Source organism: Onychomys torridus, chromosome 4 (genome assembly GCF_903995425.1).
Source record: "Onychomys torridus chromosome 4, mOncTor1.1, whole genome shotgun sequence".
Classification (NCBI taxonomy): domain Eukaryota; kingdom Metazoa; phylum Chordata; class Mammalia; order Rodentia; family Cricetidae; genus Onychomys; species Onychomys torridus.
Window position 1 is genome coordinate 95,316,349 of NC_050446.1, and position 19,156 is coordinate 95,335,504.

At 40.9% G+C, this 19,156-nt stretch overlaps 1 protein-coding gene across 3 annotated transcripts in view; it reads left to right on the forward strand.

The window, feature by feature from the left end:
* Tmem62 (transmembrane protein 62) overlaps positions 1–19,156 on the forward strand; it is a 30,612-nt gene that overhangs the window by 5,762 nt on the left and 5,694 nt on the right. For all 3 annotated transcript variants that reach the window (XR_004944789.1, XM_036185790.1, XM_036185791.1), the window contains 8 exons: positions 664–805; positions 3,122–3,246; positions 3,391–3,513; positions 5,890–6,045; positions 8,179–8,338; positions 11,593–11,706; positions 14,824–14,908; positions 18,636–18,740. Coding sequence is in view for 2 of the 3 variants with exons in the window: in XM_036185790.1 (XP_036041683.1) it covers positions 664–805; positions 3,122–3,246; positions 3,391–3,513; positions 5,890–6,045; positions 8,179–8,338; positions 11,593–11,706; positions 14,824–14,908; positions 18,636–18,740 (1,010 nt within the window). In the remaining variant the exon portion in view is untranslated. The remainder of the gene's footprint in view (positions 1–663; positions 806–3,121; positions 3,247–3,390; positions 3,514–5,889; positions 6,046–8,178; positions 8,339–11,592; positions 11,707–14,823; positions 14,909–18,635; positions 18,741–19,156) is intronic.

Consider the following 19,156-nt stretch of genomic DNA (forward strand, 5'->3'; position numbering starts at 1 on the left):
CTCAAAAAAGACAAACAAACAAACAAAAAGCAACAACAAAAAACAAAAACTCCAACAACCCAATAAATAAATTAATGAAAAAAATGTGCATATCTCTTTCTAATAGCATGGCTTAAAGTGATTCTGCCTTCCTGGGGGAGTTCCCTTGGCCAGGTAGGTGATTGATCTAGTCTAGTTGGAATGTTAGGTCTCTGTTCAGACCAGAGGTTCTATCCTCTTGACTAGAAGGAGGGTTGGAATGTTAGGTCTCTGTTCAGACCAGAGGTTCTATCCTCTTGACTAGAAGGAAGGTTGGAATGTTAGGTCTCTGTTCAGACCAGAGGTTCTATCCTCTTGACTAGAAGGAAGGTTGGAATGTTAGGTCTCTGTTCAGACCAGAGGTTCTATCCTCTTGACTAGAAGGAAGGTTGGAATGTTAGGTCTCTGTTCAGACCAGAGGTTCTATCCTCTTGACTAGAAGGAGGGTTTTTTTTTTGTTGTGGGCCCCCTACCCCCAGGAGCTGAGGACCAAACCCAGGGCCTTGCGCTTGCTAGGCAAGCACTCTACCACTGAGCTAAATCCCCAACCCCAGAGTTTTTTCTTGATGAGCTTTTATTTCTATTCTGACATGAAATTCACTCTTTTAATAATTGCACTAAAGTCATCCTGTCTGTGTCTTCTAGGAAATACTCTGCTGTGCGTAAGGACGGCTCTTTCCATTATGTCCACAGTACTCCGTTTGGCAACTACTCTTTCATCTCTGTGGATGCCACCCAAAGGCCAGGGCCTAAGAGACCCTATAATTTCTTTGGAATCTTAGATGAGGTATGAGTTGAAAAAATTCACTTCCCTTTGAAGCTTACCTTGAATATGTTTGGACCATTTAGTTACCTTAAGCAAACATGCTCTTATCTAGATATGCTAGATTTTACTGTTGTTACAAAGATGTCTAGATGCTACTAGCTACTTCAGAATTGTTGCTACTGACCCTATTGTTATTAAAAAAGTTGGGAAGGCAGCACCTCACTTTTTTTTTTTTTTTTTTTGAGCTAAGGATCAAACCCAGGGCCTTTCGCTTGCTACCACTGAGCTAAATCCCCAACCCTCTCACTTTTTATATTTATTTAGCAAACGTTTATTAAATATATATTAAGAACAGGCTGTGCTCAGCAAGCTTGGTATATTATGTGGTATATCGTTAAATCTCCACCATTGCCAGTGCTAGTTAGTGGTCTGTGTGTTCTCTAAGAAGAGAGCAACTTAAGCATTTTGGCCAGGCTAAGTGAAAACCGTTGTTTACAAAGGCGTGTCTGGGAAGCTCTCATTATGTCTAAGTACAACAAATGCCAGTTCCTTATTTGGTGAGCACATGCTCTTACATGAGATACATGTGCTTGTTTATAGGAGTAAAAGGAAATAAGATCAAGTTCGTTCCTGAGTGTTTCCTCTAGTATTAAAGCATATAACCAGTTCAAAGAAAAACTATAGTACATATAGGATTTGCCAAGTACTGAAAGAGGTTCAGAGTTATGTGAAGGTTCTAGAAGTGAAGAATACAGGATAAAGTTATATTTTGTTTCCTAATTACCAAGTGCCTTTAGTGAGCTGGTGAACTTATATTAATTTTTTTTCCTTAGAATAAGAGTTTTAAATATACAATGCACAGATCAAGTACATAATAATCAATTGTAGTGTTACCTAACACAGAATCCTTGGTCTTTTGTTGTTATTTTAGGTTTATTTATTTTGTCTTATGTGTATGAGAGCATATATACCATGTGCATGCAGTGCCCATAGAAGCCAGAAGGGGGCACCAGATCTGGAATAGGAGTTACAAATGGTGTGGGCCACCATATGGGTGCTGGGAACTGAACTCAGGTCCTCTGTAAGAACAATTGCTCTTAACCATTGAGCCATCTTTCCAGCCCCTGAGTCTCCCTAGTCTTACCCTGGTTTTACCAAAATAGAAAGGGTAAGGCCCAAATATTTGTTACTGTAAGTATGTTATATACTTTATAAATGCATATTCTGTATATGCAAATTGTATTTTGAAACCAGAATCATGAGGTGTTTTAAATATGGTAAATACACTCGTTTTGAGTGTTTGAAGAATTTACAAAGGTGTATGCTGTTATTGCTTTCTCACAGTCAGGGCTTAGGACTTGTCTACCACCCTAGGAAGTTTTCTTGTGGAATCTGTCTGTCTTTACTCCCATGGTACAAGGGATTGACTTTCTCCCAGCATGGCTTTACTTAGTCTAAAGTTGTAGGTAAATGGGATCCTACACTATGCACTGTTGGGTTTGTCTTCTTATGCTCAGCGTGACACTTCTGAGATGTGTGCATGTCCCTGTGTCTGTCAGTAGTTCTTCCTTCTTACTGCTGAGTAGTATTCCATTGTGTGGGTATATGATGCTTTGTTGGAGTTTCTAATATTTGACTATATTGAATAGAGCTGTTAAGAACATTTAGGATGGGCTGGAGAGATGGCTCAGCGGTTAAGAGCACTGACTGTTCTTCCAAAGGTCCTGAGTTCAATTCCCAGCAACCCACATGGTGGCTCACAACCATCTGTAATGAGATCTGGTGCCCTCTTCTGGCAGACAGAACAGTGTATACATAATAAATAAATAAATCTTTAAAAAAAAAAAACATTTAGGTTTTTGTGTGGGCATATAACATGTATGTTTCAGAATTTTGGCATAGTCTCTTTTAGGAATTGTGATGTAGTAGTATACAAAACTATTAGTTGTCTCATTAAGGGGATAATTATTCTCCCCCATTCCTGACACTGGAGATTGAACCCAGGGCCTCATTCATGCTGCTAGGCAAAAGCTCTAACCCTGAGCCACATTCCTAGCCCTGAAAAGAGTAACTAACTTATTCTTCAGTTTCATATACATCAAATGCAGGTAGTGCTTGTCCTGCATACTACAGTCATCTCAGAATCAAGCGGATTATAATGTAAATGAAAACAGTTTGAAGCTGACAGAGATTCATTTAGGTCATTACCTAGCGGAATTGGGGCTACAGAGACAATGTGATTATTGTTATAAACGTTAGGGGAAATGTTTAAACTGTTGGCACTGGATTTTAGCCTGAGCCCCAATTAAAGATCCTTCCATTTTTCTCCCGTTTCAGAAACAAATGGAGGAACTATTATCGTTCTCCAAGGAAAGTAGTCAGAGCAACCAGACGCTTTGGTTCGGACACTTTACAACATCTACTATTGTTTCTCCACCCCCAGGGGTCCGGACAGTGATGAGGTGAGGCAGACCTCTGGACCTGAACTGGTTCTTTCTGGTTACTTCCCATTGCTGAACCCACTTGCTTCTCTGAAGAGGCTTTCTTATTAATTTGGCATGCGGTTTGTCTTTGTTCATTTATTCTGTTTATTTTTCATTGTTTAGTTCGGCCACAGCTTATTTGTGTGGGCACCTCCACACACTTGGTGGACTGATGCCCGTTTTACACACTCGTCACTTTACAGGCACTTTGGAACTTGAGGTGGGAGACTGGAAAGACAATAGAAGGTAAGGAAACTTCCCTACATATGAAGTTTACACACATTTTGCTAAAACAGTGACACTTATTGATATGAGGGTGATCCCAGGAAAATTTTGTGATAATTCTGTTGTTTTGGTTTGTTATTTTGGAGGATAGTTCTCACTATGTAGCCCTGGCTAACCTTTAATCCTTCTGTCTCAGCCTTCCAAGTGCTGGGATTATAAGTGTATATCAGCCCTAACTCAATATTTGTTCATTTTTTGATTTGTTTTGTTTTGTTTTCTATTTTTTTTAAAGATTTATATATTTATTATATGTACGGTATAATGTCTGCATGTATCCCTCCCTGCAGGCCAGAAGAGGGCACCGGATCTCATTCAGATGGTTGTGAGCCACCTTGTGGTTGCTGGGAATTGAACTCAGGACCTCTGGAAGAATAGCCAGTGCTCTTAACCGCTGAGCCATCTCCCCAGCCCTTGTTTTGTTTTCTGAGACAGGGTTTCTCTGTGTAACAGCCCTGGCTGTCCTGGAACTCTTTTTGTAGCACCAGCTGGCCTCTCACAGAGATCCACCTGCCTCTGCCTCCTGAGTACAGGGATTAAAGACCTGTGCCACCACCGCCTGGCTTTTAAAGTAACATGTATGTCTCAATTTCTTTGCTTATTGCTGTGATAAAATACTCTGACAAAGCTGCTTAGGGAGAAAGTTTATTCTGGCTCAAGGTGACAGTCCATCATGCTGAGGAAATCAAGGCAGGAAGCAGCCCATCACATCTTGTCCACAGTCAAGAAGAGAATGCAGAATGCTCAGCTCCCTTCACTTATGTCATCCTTGATCCCAGCCAGAAAATGGCACCCACAATGGGGTGGGGGTGGGAGTTCTTCCCACTTCACTTAACAGAATTAAAATATTCCCCCACAAATGCCCAGAAACCCATCTCAGGTGACTCTAGGTTCTGTCAAGTTGTCAGTTAATAAGTATCTGGCAATCTTTTCCATTATGCAAAACCTTGTTATAACAGTGATTTTTTAAAATTAATTATTTTTTTATTAGATGTAATCATTTTATTTTATGTGAGTGCTTTGCCTGCATGCATAGATGTGCACCATGTGCATGCATGTTGCCTACAGAGGTGAGAAGGAGAACAGATTTCTTGGAACTGGAGCAAGGGATGGTTGTGAATCACCATGTAGGTGTTGGGAACTGAACTCAGGTCCTCTGCAAGAGCAGCAAGTGTACTTAACCACTGAGCCATCTCTCCAGCCCCTGTAGCACTGATATTTACCATCACTATGCTGTGTAAAATTTTAAGACACGTCCATTAGAATGTAGGGTTGTTTCTTTCTTTTATTTCTTTTGAGGCACACTCTCAATATATAGCCCCTAACTAGCCTGATACTGGCTATTTAGACTAGGCCAATCTAGCAACTGTGGTAGTCCATTTCCTGTGCCTCCTGAGTGCTGGACCACAGGCATACACCACCATATTTGGCTTTTTTTTTTTTTTTTTTTAGTGTGGTTCACTCTGTAGCCTAGGCTAGCTTCAAATTCACCATCTTCTTGACTCCTCCTTTCAAGGGCTGGGTTTATAGGTAGGAGCCACCACAGCTGGGTTACTATGTAGTTTTGAACTCCAGTGTTCATGAGAATTGTGAGAGTTTTAACAGTGTCCAGATCTCACCATTAAAAACATGGTGTTGGTGTGGACTTGGTCTATGGACCAAACTCTTAGGTGCACTGGGACTGGGAATTTTTTCTCCTTGAATTTTGTTCCTGACATTCTAGTTATTGTTGTAATAATAATTTAAATTCTTCATATAAATGAGAGTTCATATTTAATGTAGCATTGATTGAATGCTGTATCTTATGATATACACCTCAGGTTCAAAATAGTCTTAAAAGTACTGTTTAAAATAAAGTGAACTAATTTCAAAGGCATTTATTTTGAAATCAAAGAGTGCAGGCATTGTTCTGGGACACTATTAGGTTCATTACCTCAGTCAGAGCCCAGCCCAGCTGGCAGGTGTGAAGGACAAAGCTATAGGAAAGAGCGAAGGAGCCGGGAACCACCTCACCCTATCTCAAATTATCGTATAAAAAAGTGCTAGTTTTGTGGGGTTTTTTTACATTTGTTCAAATTCCTCCCCTCTTTTTGAGACAGAGTCTCATGTAGCCCAGGCTAGCCTTGTAGCTCACTATCTAGCCAAGGATGACCACAAACTTCTGATCCTCCTGCCTCTACCTCCTGAATGTCAAGATTACAGGTGTGTGACACCTGGTTCGAGAACCCAGAGCTTCCTGTATTTTAGGCAAGCACTCCAGCAACTGAGCTACATCATTAGTCTACCTTCAAGCTTAGAATAAGAAGTAACTAAATTCCCTTACTCTCCTATGGCTTCCAGGTACCGGATCTTTGCCTTTGATCATGACCTCTTTAGCTTTGCGGATGTAACCTTTGACAAGTGGCCGGTGGTTCTTATCACCAATCCTAAGTCACTCCTCTATAGTTGTGCTAAACATGAACCACTAGAAAGACTCTTCCATTCAACACACATCAGGTATGCTTCAGTGGTTCAGAGTTTACTTTATTTAGTACCTTATAATCTGTATTTATTTATTCATATTTATTAATTATCTGCAGGGCTGGGGATCAAATTAGGGTCTTATATGTTATAGTCCACACCAGAAAGTTGCAGACCACTACAATTAAGGACAAAGGAGAGCCCTTTAAACCTGAAGATCTCTAGAAGAGTTGTTTATAAAAAGTCAAAGCCAGAATTATACCCTAGCAGAGGCCAGCACGGGGATGGGTGGGTGGGGAGAGGATGTTTCAAAACTTTCAGTTCAGTTCATTAAAACAATGGTGTGGCTGCCTGGGATGAGTCTGCTCAGCAGGGTGTGCTTGCTTGGTGGGGGCTGGGGAGCAGTGGGGAAGCACAGGAGGGGGGGTAGCTGGAAATAGGACCCAGCAGAGATGCTTTCCAGCCGCGTTTCATGGTTCCTGTGAGCCAGCTGCTCTGCCACAAAGCTGTGCCTCAACCCCACATAGCCTACTTTTAGAAATTTGTATTATACATCAGGACCACCACCCCCCATTTTGCTGAATAACCTGCCAAAAAAGCAGATTGTATAATCCTGATGAAATTCAAAATATAGTTTATGTATAGATTTGGTGACGTTTGTTAAAAGAATTCTTTTTTCTTTTTTCTTTTTTTTTTTTTTTTTTTTTTTTTTTTGGCTTTTCAAGACAGGGTTTCTCTGTGTAGCCTTGCCTGTCCCAGAACTCACTCTGTAGACCTCGCTGGCCTGGAACTCACAGAGATCTGCCTGCCTCTGCCTCCCGAGTGCTGGGATTAAAGGTGTGCACCACCACTGCCTGGCAGTTAATAGAATTCTAATGAAACATTATTTTTGAAAAACATCTTTCAAAGGGAAGATCATTTTAAAAAATATATTTTTTAAAACTTTATTTTGAAAAGTAATCTAAGCCAGGCATAGTGACAGCAGCTGAGAGGCTGAGGCAGACACAAGCAGTCCAAAACCACAGCTCTGGGAGAGCTCGGGGATGGGATGCGAAGTGTGCTTGCCCATTCTCCAAACAGACAGGTTTGAATGTTGTCCTCCTCATAAGCCACAGACTGAGCAGATTGCTGCCTTTGTGCACAGAGAACATGTCACACTTTAACTTTGTTTTCTTTATGAAATGTTAGGATTGTTCTTATTTGAGGATGAACATCTGGTAAAAGTATGTCCTTCCCTTGCTTAAATGATAATGTTGTAGAAGTGGGTGAAATTTTTCAGGAATGTAAAATTTTACTTAGTATTTTTATTTGGGGGAGGAGCATGCAACTGTCATCGCACACCGTGCAGGTGAGGGGACAACTTTTAGGAGTTGGTTCTGAGGCTTGAACTCACGTCATCAGGCCTGATGGGGAGCCTTTTTATCCACTGAGCTGTCTCAGCAGCCCTCTCTTATGAATGTGGATGAAGACTGATTACTTTTTTATTTTTGGAGCTAAACAAATTACTCCCCCACCCCAAGGTCTCTTTATGTAGCCCTGGCTATCCTGGAACTCACTATATAAGCTAGGCTTGGCCTCTGCCTCTGGATTGCTAGGATAAAAGACATCATATTTTGAATGGCATCTGGATATCAGTGCTAGGTGGTATCTGAAAGGCCTAACGGCTCAGCTCTGGTTACGGCCTTGTTTTTTCTGCGCAGTACGTCAGGAACCAAATAAATGAATTATAAGCTTGACATTGGATTAACAGGGTGTAGTATCTACTTGGTATTCTCTTCCTAAGAGTAAAACTAGGAATTCAGGAATTCCTTCAGAAAGAATTTTTAATCTACTCTAGGTAGATTTGTGAAAAGAAACTGATTTTGCTTTCTGAAAAAATAATAGTTTCTGGGGCTTGGGGTGTAATTCTGTGGTAGAACACTTGCCTAGCATGTCCTTAACATGACAAAAAAAGAAAGAGAGAGAGAGAGAGAGAGAGAGAGAGAGAGAGAGAGAAAAGAGTAGTTTCTAATTTCTTAGCAGGTCATTGCCGGATTATACAAGGTCTTTGCAGTTGCGCAGTGCGGCTCTGCCTGCACTCAGATGCTCTCAGGTTACAGTACAGTTGTTCCCTATGAAAACAATGCCCTGTACCTAAAATCATGCATTTTCTGTATGCTCTCATTTTAGAGTACTGGCCTTTTCCTTATCCCCCATCGCTTCCGTCACTGTTAAGATCGATGGAGTTAATGTAGGCCAGGCTGCTCATCTGTCTGGTCCTATCTTCATACTGAAGTGGAACCCTAAAAGCTACAGTAATGGGACACACACCATAGAAGTATCCGTCCAGGTAAATCAGTCATTTTTGGTTTGTTGTGTTATTAATTGGGCTCTTGCTACAGTGAACTCTGATTTGGATTTTATTGCTAGTCAGTTGGTAATAAACAAATTTGATAAACAGTAAACAAAGGTAGAATACAGGATATTTAGCTTGTTCTCTTGGAAGTTACATTTTATTTATTTATTTTATGTGTCTAGGCAGGGAGAAGTAGGCACCATGATGCAATTATGGAGGTTAGAAGACAGTTTATGGGAGCTGGTTCTCATTCAAATATACCGTGTGGGTCATGAGAGAATCTAACTCAGGTTTAGGCTTGGTGGCCCCTTTACCCACTAAGCCATCTCACTGGCCCCAAAAGTTTTCTTGTTCCTTGTGACCTGCCTCCTCCTATCTTTATCCCCAGGCAATCACTGATCTGTTTTCAGTCTTACATTTATAACTTTAAAAAATTAATCTGCGCGGGGCGTTGGTGGCACACTCGGAGGCAGAGCCAGATGGATCTCTGTGATTTAGAGGCTAGCCTGGGCTACCGAGTGAGTTCCAGGAAAGGCGCAAAGCTACACAGAGAAACCCTGTCTCGAAAAACAAAACAAAACCAAAACAACAACAAAAAATTAATCTGCTAAGGCCTGTTTAGGTAGCACATACATGTAATTCTAACTAATCAGGAGACTGAAGGAAGAGGACCAAGAGTTTGAGGTCAGCCAGGTAATATAAGATACTATCTCAAAATAATTCAATCTACCCGATATTAAATAGGTAACTTGGTTCTTTCACTCATTAATGGTAAAATTCTATCCTTTTTTTTTTTTTTTTTTTTTGGTTTTTCGAGACAGGGTTTCTCTGTGTAGCTTTGCGCCTTTGCGCCTTTTCCTGGAACTCACTTGGTAGACCAGGCTGGCCTCGAACTCACAGAGGTCCACCTGCTTTTTTTGTTTTTGTTTTTGATTTTTTGAGACAGGGTTTCTCTGTGTAGCCCTGGCTGTCCTGGATCTCACTCTGGCCTCAAACTCAGAGATCTGCCTTGCAGTTTCTTCCTTTTCTTTTAAGGTGTAGACCTTCTCCTCACCCTGCTTTATTGTTCTCCTCCTTCTCACCTTATCTTGTAAAAAAAGATTTCCAATTTTCATAGATGTGATCTGTATGTGTGTGTATGCATGTTTGTTATGTCCTTGCAGGAATACATGCATATGGGTGTGCATGCATGTGAAAGCCCTTGGTTGATGCTGGGAGTTATCCTTATTTGTTCTTCCATCTTATTTATTGAGATAGGGTGTGGGTGTTACAGCTCTGGAGGGAAAGGTCTCCTGACTTGTCAGGAAGTCAGGCTATACACAGAGCTGCAACAGGACAGCTCTAAGGCTGGAGCCGCAATAGGACAGCTCAGCTCTGGAGGGAGAGGTATCCTGACTTGTCTGGAAGTCAGGTGATACCCGAATCTGGGGTGCAGATTCTGCTCCTCTCCTGGAGAGAGCCTTACAGCTGAGCTTTACTCTGCCCTCTCTCCCCCAAGGGGGCTTCCCAGCAGAGCTCTGCCTCTTCTCTCGGGTCCAAGATGTTGCTTCTTGTGCTTCACTCTGCTAGAGAGGAAACCCCTGCAGAAATGTCGCAGTCTCCTCTGGCTCTGGCCAAAAAGATGTTACTTTTTTCTGCTCTGTCCCCCTAAGGGAATGTCCCAGCAAAGATTCTTCTGCTCTGCAGCAGGTGAAAAAATCTTCACCCAACTCTTTTGAGAAAGAGATTTATTTGGGAAGGAGGAGTCCAGGAGAGTGGCTACCTCTGCCAGGGTGGGAAAGCACAGCCCACAACTGAACAGGCAGAGGAGCTCATATAGGGCTTCTTAGGGGCAGAATTTCTCCAGGAAGAAGATTTCCTGCTCAGGGATTGGTTAGTTTCATTGGTCAGGAGCAGAGTTGGCTCTGATTTCAGGGCCAAACTTGTTTCTTTCACTGGTCCTTTTTAGCCTTTTGGCTCTAATTTCATGACCAGGGCATATTTCTTTCACTTGGCTCTGATTCTAGGGACAAAGTATGGGGTTTTGTTGTTGTTGTTGTTTGTTTGTTTGTTTGTTTGTTTTTGTTTTTGTTGTTTTTGGCTCTGGTTTCAGGGTCAGGGTGTGTTTCTTTGGTTCTGGGTTCAGGTCTAAAGTGTTTCTTTCTTAGGGCCAGAGTGGGTTTCTTTCACTAGCTCTGGTTTCAGGACCAGGGTGAGTTTCTTTGGCTGGCCCCTTTTCCCTACACAGGGTCTCTCAATCAAAGCCAGAGCTTGCAGATATGTCTCCTTAGCTTGAGGATTCCACTTCTGACTTCTGAGGTTGGAATTACAGGCAGGCAGACCACTATGCCCACTCATATGTGAGTTTTTGGTATCAGTTCAAATTACCTTTTGCACAAGGACTTCAATCACTGAAGTCTACTTCCTCAACCACTACTTTGTTTTTTGAGGCAGGGTCTCTCACTGATGTGACTAAATTGGCCAGCCAGTGAATTCTGGGGCTCAAGCTCTCTTTCTCCCCTCCGCCCTCGACTGCCGTTACAGATGTATTTGTTTGTTTGGCTGACTATTTACTTATTTATGTCTGTACGTGTTTATGTCAGTGTAAGTGTGTACCAGCATGTGCACCTGTACGTGCAGAGGCTTGAAAAAGGTGTATCATTTCCCTCAGAGCCGTAGTTAAAAGGCATTTGCAGGATACGAAGCTTGTCATGTGAGTGGTAGTATCCAAACCCTAGTCTTCATGATTATATCATCCCTACAGCCTATTTCTGGCTTTTTGTATGGATTCTGGGGATTCAATTTGGGGACTGCTTTAGCAGCAGCATTTTACCAACTGAGTTATGTCTGTAGCCCTTCCCTTTTTCTCCTCTTCCTCCTCTTCCTTTTCTTCTCCTCCTCCTTTTTTAACACAGGATCTCACTATATAGTTCTGGCTGGAGCTCACTCTGTAGACCAGGCTGACCTCAAATTCAGAGATTCGCCTGCCTCTGCCTCCCGAGTGCTGGGTTTAAAGGCATGTGCCATCCTCTTGCTCTTTACTTCTCATTTTCTCTTCTCCTTGCTGTCTGGGCCCCACCACTGCTTCTCCTGGGTGCAGCTCCTCAACCCCATCTCCTTCAGATTCAGCCTTCAGCTTTAGTGTGGGAAGACAAGGCAGGTCCTCAAGCCCAGGAAGCCTTTGTTGTTGGGAAACAGTACATAGGTGTATAACCAGAACCTACACATATCTACGCCTGTAAGTTGCTTCTTGGCTTGTTCCTACCTAGGACTCTGCTGGAAGAAGTAAGAGTGTTGACCACATTTTTTCTGCTCAAGAGCACTCACATCTCACATTTGATCCTTTGGCGTCTTTCATTCTCCTTACTGACCACTACATTGTGGTAAGTCAATTCAGTGAAATGCTACTTGTGTGTGTTTGCTTTTGTTTTCACTAGATTTGGTAAATTCAAAGTAAGTAATGTAGTTATGTGTCAGGAAAACCAAGCCTTATAAAACAAAGCTTACTGTTTATAAGAATAAAGTGTTTTGTGATATGTGGTAGGGATGCATATACCATGGCATTTGTGTGGAGGTCAAAGGAGGTCAACTCCATGGAGTTGGTTCTCTCCTCCCACCGTATGGATCCGTCCTAAGGGCTGGATTCAGGTCATCAAGCTTGTTGGCAGGTGACTACTGCTGAGTCATCTCACCAACCCAGGCACTTCTTTTCTTTTCCTTAATTTTATGAAGGTTTACTTATTTTTTTTTTTTTTAATGAGTGTTTTGCCTGCATGTATATATGTGTACCATGTGCATGCCTGGTTCCCTTGGAGGTCAGAAGAGGGCATCAGATCCCAGGAACTGGCTAGGAATCAAACCTGGGTCCTCTGGAAGAACAGCCAGTGCTCTTAACTGCTGAGCCATCTCTCCAGCCCCAAGAATTTCCTTTGACTATTTTCTTACATTTGTTTGTGTGTATATGTGCATTTTTATTCTTTATTGGTTTTTTTTTTTTTTTTTTTTTTGCCAGAGCTGAGGATCGAACCCAGGGCCTGAGCTAAATCCCCAACTCCTTATTGATTTTTGAGGCAAAGTCTTACTGTGTTTTTCAGGGTAGCTTTGGACATTTGAAGTCAAGCAATCTTCCTGCCTCAGCCTCCTGAATACATAGATTATACAAGTGCACTGACTTTATTTCATGATATATTATTAGCTTTGTTATATTAAGATATATATGAATACATTAATATATGCTTTAACTAATACTTAACTGAATATATTAAGGTTTATTTAGGACATCATTAAATGAATGTATATTTTATTTAACCAATACCTTATTTTAAATTATTTCTATTTTTTTCTCTTTTATATAAATAATTTATTTCAGCCAAACTTTTCTATTATTTCTAATGTAAGTTTCCTATGATAAATTCCTACAACTGAAGGCACACTATTTTAAATATAATAACATAATTTATGTATTGTATTCTTCCCCCATCTTCCTCATTAAACTCTAGGCTCTGTGAGGATAAGGGATCTTTGGTATGCCTACCACATGGCAGATCTTCAACAAATGTGTTTTAAATGAGTCAGTGATTAGGGATATTTTTTGTTTTTGTTTTTGTCTGGTTGGTTTTTGTTTTGTTTAATTTTAATATACACAATTAAATGGTCTGGAGAAAGGCTGTAGCAATTTATACTCTAGTTCCATGAGCTCTTTCTTATCATGAACATTAACACAAAATTTAAAAAAAATGATATATAGTAAAATGTTGAGGACAATTAAAACCTTCCTTAATTTTACTTCCCCCAAATAGCTTTAGGGTATGCACTTTTATTACATGCATAATTATGCTTTTTGAAGAAGTGAATAATGAGTATTTACATTTTATCATTACAATTTTTGGATGATGATTTTTTTCATTAATTTAAATTTTTTGTTTTGTTTTGTTTGAGACAGGGTTTCTCTGCGTATCCCTAGAACTTGCTTTGTACATCAGGCTGGCCTAAATTCAGAGATCCATTTCTCTCTGCCTCCCTAAGTGCTGTGATCAAAGGTGTGCAATATCACCACCACCACTGACCCAGCTAACTTTAAATTTTATTTGGGAGATTCTTAAACTGATAAGAATAGATATTTATCTTAGCCAAAGGATTAACCAGAGTGATCTTTGGGAGATCTTTAGTAGCCACTCAGATGAGTATGAACCACTGGGAATATTACCAACTGCAGGTGCTGATTCTGTGGGTCTGAGATCCTGCATTCCACACAGGCGCAAAGTGATTCCAGTGATGGTCTGGAATGGGGCCACACTTAGAGAAACAAATGCCTAGGTTACATGTCTTTTCTTAGGAGTTGTTCTAGTCAACTTTTTTTTTGAAATCAGAAAGTGCATTCTCTGCTTATATAACCTGTGGTATACAGTTTATCCCTGTCCTGTATCCAACTCTAAATAAAACAGATTTCCCTTAAGATATAGTGAAACTCTAATTCTGGTTCAACTAAATTCAAAAAAGCAATACTAAGCAGGTCATGATATTATCAGTGAATCAGATGTTTGGTTCTCTTTGACCACATTTTTTATTACAGAGTATTTTGTTGTTGATGTTAAAAATAAAACCTCTGTTTCCCGGTCTTCACATACTTCAAATACTTTCTAGGCTAAGTGATTCTCTAGTTCTCTGTGGATACTGATTGGGGTGTTTGAGAATTTAACTCAATCTTCATTCTGACTGCCAAGAAATAGCGTCAGTATGACAGGCTAAGGGCTCAAGTCTCCTCTCTCCCCTCTCTTCTCACAATAGTCAGGACCAGAATGACGCCCATGCTTCCTCACGTGGACTCGTTCTAAAGTGGAGGTTCCTAAGACTGCCCTTCTTGGGTTTAATAATTTTCTAGAATGGCTCACAGAACTCAGGAAGACAGTCTCCTTATTAAATTACTGATTTATTATTTAAGGCAGGGGACAAGCTTGACTGTGACTGTCCACTGAGGCTCACGTCCTAGCACCCCTGCTGTCCACTAGAGTCGTCTCTGCACCCCTTCAGCTAGGGTCTTTATGCAGTTTTCACTCTGTGGTCATGCTTGGTCAAATTGTTGGCCATTAGTGATGAATTAAACACCCTTTTCCCTGAAGAGCAAAGCAGGATGGTATGAGCATGCAGTGCCAACCCTCAGCACATAGCTGGTCTGTCTAGTAATCAGACAGACCCCTATTCTTAATGGCATTCTAAAGCTTGTTATTAATCACAGGTGACATTCCTTCTGCTCATCACCCTAGAGTTGTTTCAGGAACCAGGGGCTACAACCAAGTATTGGAACAGGAGTGCTCTACTATTTCCTGTTATCATTTCTAAGATTACAAAGGTCTTAGGAGTCATTGGCAAGGACAGAAGAAGAATATTAAAATACATATTTCTTATTATGCCACTTACATTTTGTTAATGAAGCCAGTTTAAAAGCCTTGCCTGGAGTTGTACCAGCATATCTGTTCACATTAATGTCTCTTTCTCTGCAGGCTCGGGTCCTGTTTGTGTTGATTGTGCTGACCCAGCTCACCATTCTGATTACATTTAGATATCTAGCATACCCAGAGCTTAAAGGTCAGTAGTCATGATTCCTTTTGTTCTCAGAAGATTGCAAAGTATTCCATAACACCCTCACCATTAGCAAGTATGCAGAGCAGTGTAAACTGTTTTGTTGTACTCCGTGAGGTGCGTTCTTCAGATGGCCATTCTTTTTCTGTAATGTGTTTTGTTTGTTTGTTTGTTTGTTTTGGTTTTTTGAGACAGGGTTTCTCTGTAGCTTTGGAGCCTGTCCTGGACTAGCTCTGTAGACCAGGCTGGCCTCACACTCACAGAGATCCACCCTGCCTCTGCCTCCCGAGTGCTGGGATTACAGGTGTGTACCACCACTGCCCAGCTTCTGTAATGTTTTTATCTTGAAAAATAATGCCCCCCCTGCCCCGGCCGCCGCCACTGTATGGTAATAAAATGTGGTTTAATCAAAATAGGGGAAATTCACAATATAACTCAAAATGGCCAACTTTTAATATAAGTAGCTGTTTTTTTTTTTTATTAAATAAATAGCTATTTAGTGTAATTTTATGTTTGAAATACCTTTGAATAGAAAAAAATAATTCAAATAATTAAAAATAAGGCACTAGTACAAACTTGGAAAAATTTGGCAGGGCATAGTGCACATGCTTTTAATCCCAGAACTCAGGAGAGAGAGCCATGTGAATCTCTGTGAAATCAAGGCTATCTGGTCTACAGAGGGAATTCCAGGCCAGCTGGGGCCACACAGTGACATTCTGTCTCAAAAATCCAGGGGGGTAAAATTTAAGTGGTGCGTGTGTAATCTTGAATTACACACACAGATCAGGCTGTAGTGCGACCCGTGAAGTGAGAGCTGTTAAAGTTCCATGATTATGCTTGCCAAGCTACTGAGCTGTCTCTGGAATAGAGTGATGAATAATGAGAATTAATTGATCATTATTAATACAATTAGAAGAAGGAGGGCAGTGAACAGGAAAGTCCCACATCCTAACCAGACTTTTTCCTTTTCCTCCTGTCCTTCACCATTTCCTCACTGTTGAGAGCCTATGACTGAAGGAAGTAGTCTGGCGTCACAATTGTCTCATCTCAGACTTCTCAAGGATGATTACCTGTGTCTGCCCTTCTTCACTACCCACCCTAAATGATGTGTATGCAAACCCCTTTCTTGATGCCTTGAACATAGCAGATGCTTTGTAATGAATGATAGTCTCTTGCATGTCACCCTCATTAAGGAAGTCAGAGAGATGTGACTTGCCATCAGGCTGCGTGGCATGTGCATAAAGTCCCCAGTGGAGGCAAGAGGATCTAGAGTTAGAAGCCAGTGTGAGCACGTAGTGAAACCCTGTCTCGAGGACAGGAAGAAGATTTGGACAGCTGCTGAAAATGCCACTTATTTCTTCCTGGAGACTATCCTGTCAGCAGAGCTGGGCAGCAGCACTGGAGAGTGTGCTTTTAAGACTCGTTGAGGCTTCCCAGGAGTGTGTTTAAACAGCAGAGTAATTTTCATTTCCCCTCTCGCTTTTCCTCGTGAAACACCTATTTATAAACATGTTCATAGAAAAGCCCTACCATTGATTATTGGTTTACAGAGCTGAAACATGAAGCTGCAACTAGCGAACCTCTCTCCCCAGTTTTCAACTAGTCCCATCATATACAGCAGTCTCACTGGGTGCTGTCACCTGCTTCTGCTAAGTTGGGTCAGTAAGGGGTGGAGAACAGCAGTCTCACTGGGTGCTGTCACCTGCTTCTGCTAAGTTGGGTCAGTAAGGGGTGGAGAACAGCAGTCCCACTGGGTGCTGTCACCTGCTTCTGCTAAGTTGGGTCAGTAAGGGGTGGAGAACAACAGTCCCTTTGTCCTCCTTGCATTCTCGATGGCTTAATCTGTCCTAAGCAGGTTGTGATGTGGCTCCTGCCTGTAACCCTACCACTCAAGAGGCTAAGGCAGGAAGATCGCCATGAGCACAAGGCTAGCCTGGGTTACATAGTGAGTCTCAGGCTAGCCTGAGATACAGAGTAAGGATCTCAAACAAACAAACAAACAAATCACCTAAGGACATTAAAAAGTATAGATTCCTAGGCTGATTTGACCTAACTGGATTGGAATATATGGGTATCTATTCTTAAGTGTTTAGGAGAGTTCTATTTTATAGTCCAAATCCAAAAGAAAAGCAAGAGCTCACTTTTGTGCTGGTATTGATAGAGCTTTTCTAAGTCTTTGAGGGTTAAGGTTGCCTAACTAATCTTTTTTGTTTTGTTTTGTTTGTTTTGTTTTGTTTTGTTTTGTTTTTCGAGACAGGGTTTCTCTGTGCCTTTCCTGGAACTCACTCTGTAGACCAGGCTGGACTGGAACTCACAGAGATCCGCCTGGCTCTGCCTCCTGAGGGCTGGGATTAAAGGCATGTGCCACCACCACCCAGCTACTAATCTTAAAATAACATTAAAATTGCACATCAGCATGTTTTTCCTGGCTGATTGCCTTAATAGCTACCACACATAACTTCACCTTCTCAGTTCTCTGGCTTAAAAGAAATATGTCCCTTTTAAGATACAAAGAATCTATGAGTATAGCAGAATACCATTAGGAATCATTTCATTAACTTTTTTTTCCTACCAGTTGTATTTGGTTCTATCCTAGGTCTCAGGGATGGATATCCAGCCTCTGGGTCCTGGGCCTCCAGGGAGGGGAGGTAGTAGTGGGGAGACTGGGAGTAGAGAGGGATGGGAAACTGTGGTCAAGATATAATATATGAATAATATATGATTATGAATAAAAAAGATACAAAGAATCTAATTTCAAAGTATTTGAACAGAATTATGACCACATTTTTAAGTAAAGCTACTTATTAGTAAGTCAAGGCTGAAATAACAGCATATCACTGTAGATGAACAGCCTTATTAAATAAGAAACACAGAGCCAAATGCAGAGTTAATAGCCTAAGAGGTCAGAGCAGTAGCTGAGAGCCTTACCCTTCACTGCTGCTGCTGTCCTTCAGTGAAGGGTAAGGTTTTCAGCTCTCAGCTACTGCTCTGACCTCTTGAGCTTTAACTCTGCAATTGACTCTGTTCCTTATTTTAAAAAGACTGTTACATCTGCATATCATAGTTGGCCCAAACCACAACAAAATCATTTTCTCAAAATCCAAGATCAAGCCCCCCCCCCCCCCCATGCTTTACGTATGGCTACCTTCTTCCCTCTGTGTCCTTCTATAATTCTGTGTTGTCTACCCATTGGTAGGTAAAGCTGTATGGTCAGGGATGCTGTGAAGTAAGAACATATCATATATGGGGAAGGGCTACTTGGACAGATACTCATGTAAGATAAAAATGGGAAATATTTATATATTTGATAGACCTTTTAGAAGTTTGTGCACTTGAATACTGAATCTTATGAAAAGGAGTCATGACTTGATTGATCTTCCTTTGAACAGGGCACAATCTTTCAAGTCTATCTGAGGATAACATAATGTATTGTAGAAAGACCTCTGTCGAGTGTGTCTGTCATTTAAATTCATAATTTACATGAGAATTAAATATAGTCTATGTAATTATGTATTCCCGTCGGCGTTTCCGTCTATAAAATGTCATATTCTACTGTCTGTGAGTCTGTGTATACTGGCTCCCAGGATTCTGGGTCTTAGAGTAGTGTCTGTGCTACCATGTAGCAAAAGATTCGCTGAGGATAGAGGCAGTGCCAAGGAAATCTGATAGAAAATGTTTAGAGAAATTAACTTAGCATATATTTACCAGGTCTTTACATTTTTCTTCTGTTTAGGACCTCTGGGATTTGCAAATATGGCCACACTTTCCCTTCATATCTTGAGCAAGATAAACATCTTCTACTATTCTGTGTTGTTGCTGACCTTGTACACAGTGCTCGGTAAGTAAAGGATGAACTCTGAGGTTGTCAAGAAGTCTGCTAGAGAAGATATCGAGAATTCGACAACAAAATAATTTATACTCCAGGTATAACAAATGGCATATGAGTCCTTCATAAATCCTTTCCTGATTTTAGAAAATAAAGTTATTTCTTAACATGTTTAAATTCATGTAGTTAACATCAAGTTACAGAAAGGGTGTTAAAAACACTAAAGAATCAGGACTTATATAAAAACATAGAAAGCAAAAATCTATGAAAATGCTACTCTTTATAGAGGACTTCTCTGGCCATCTTAAAAGTTTTCTGACGTTTATTAGGATTTATATTAGCTTCTTTTTACTGTCTGCTTCCTTATCAGAATGTCCAGGAGCATCTTTTGAGTCCTGTTTACTTACATGCCTGGCACCGAGCATGAT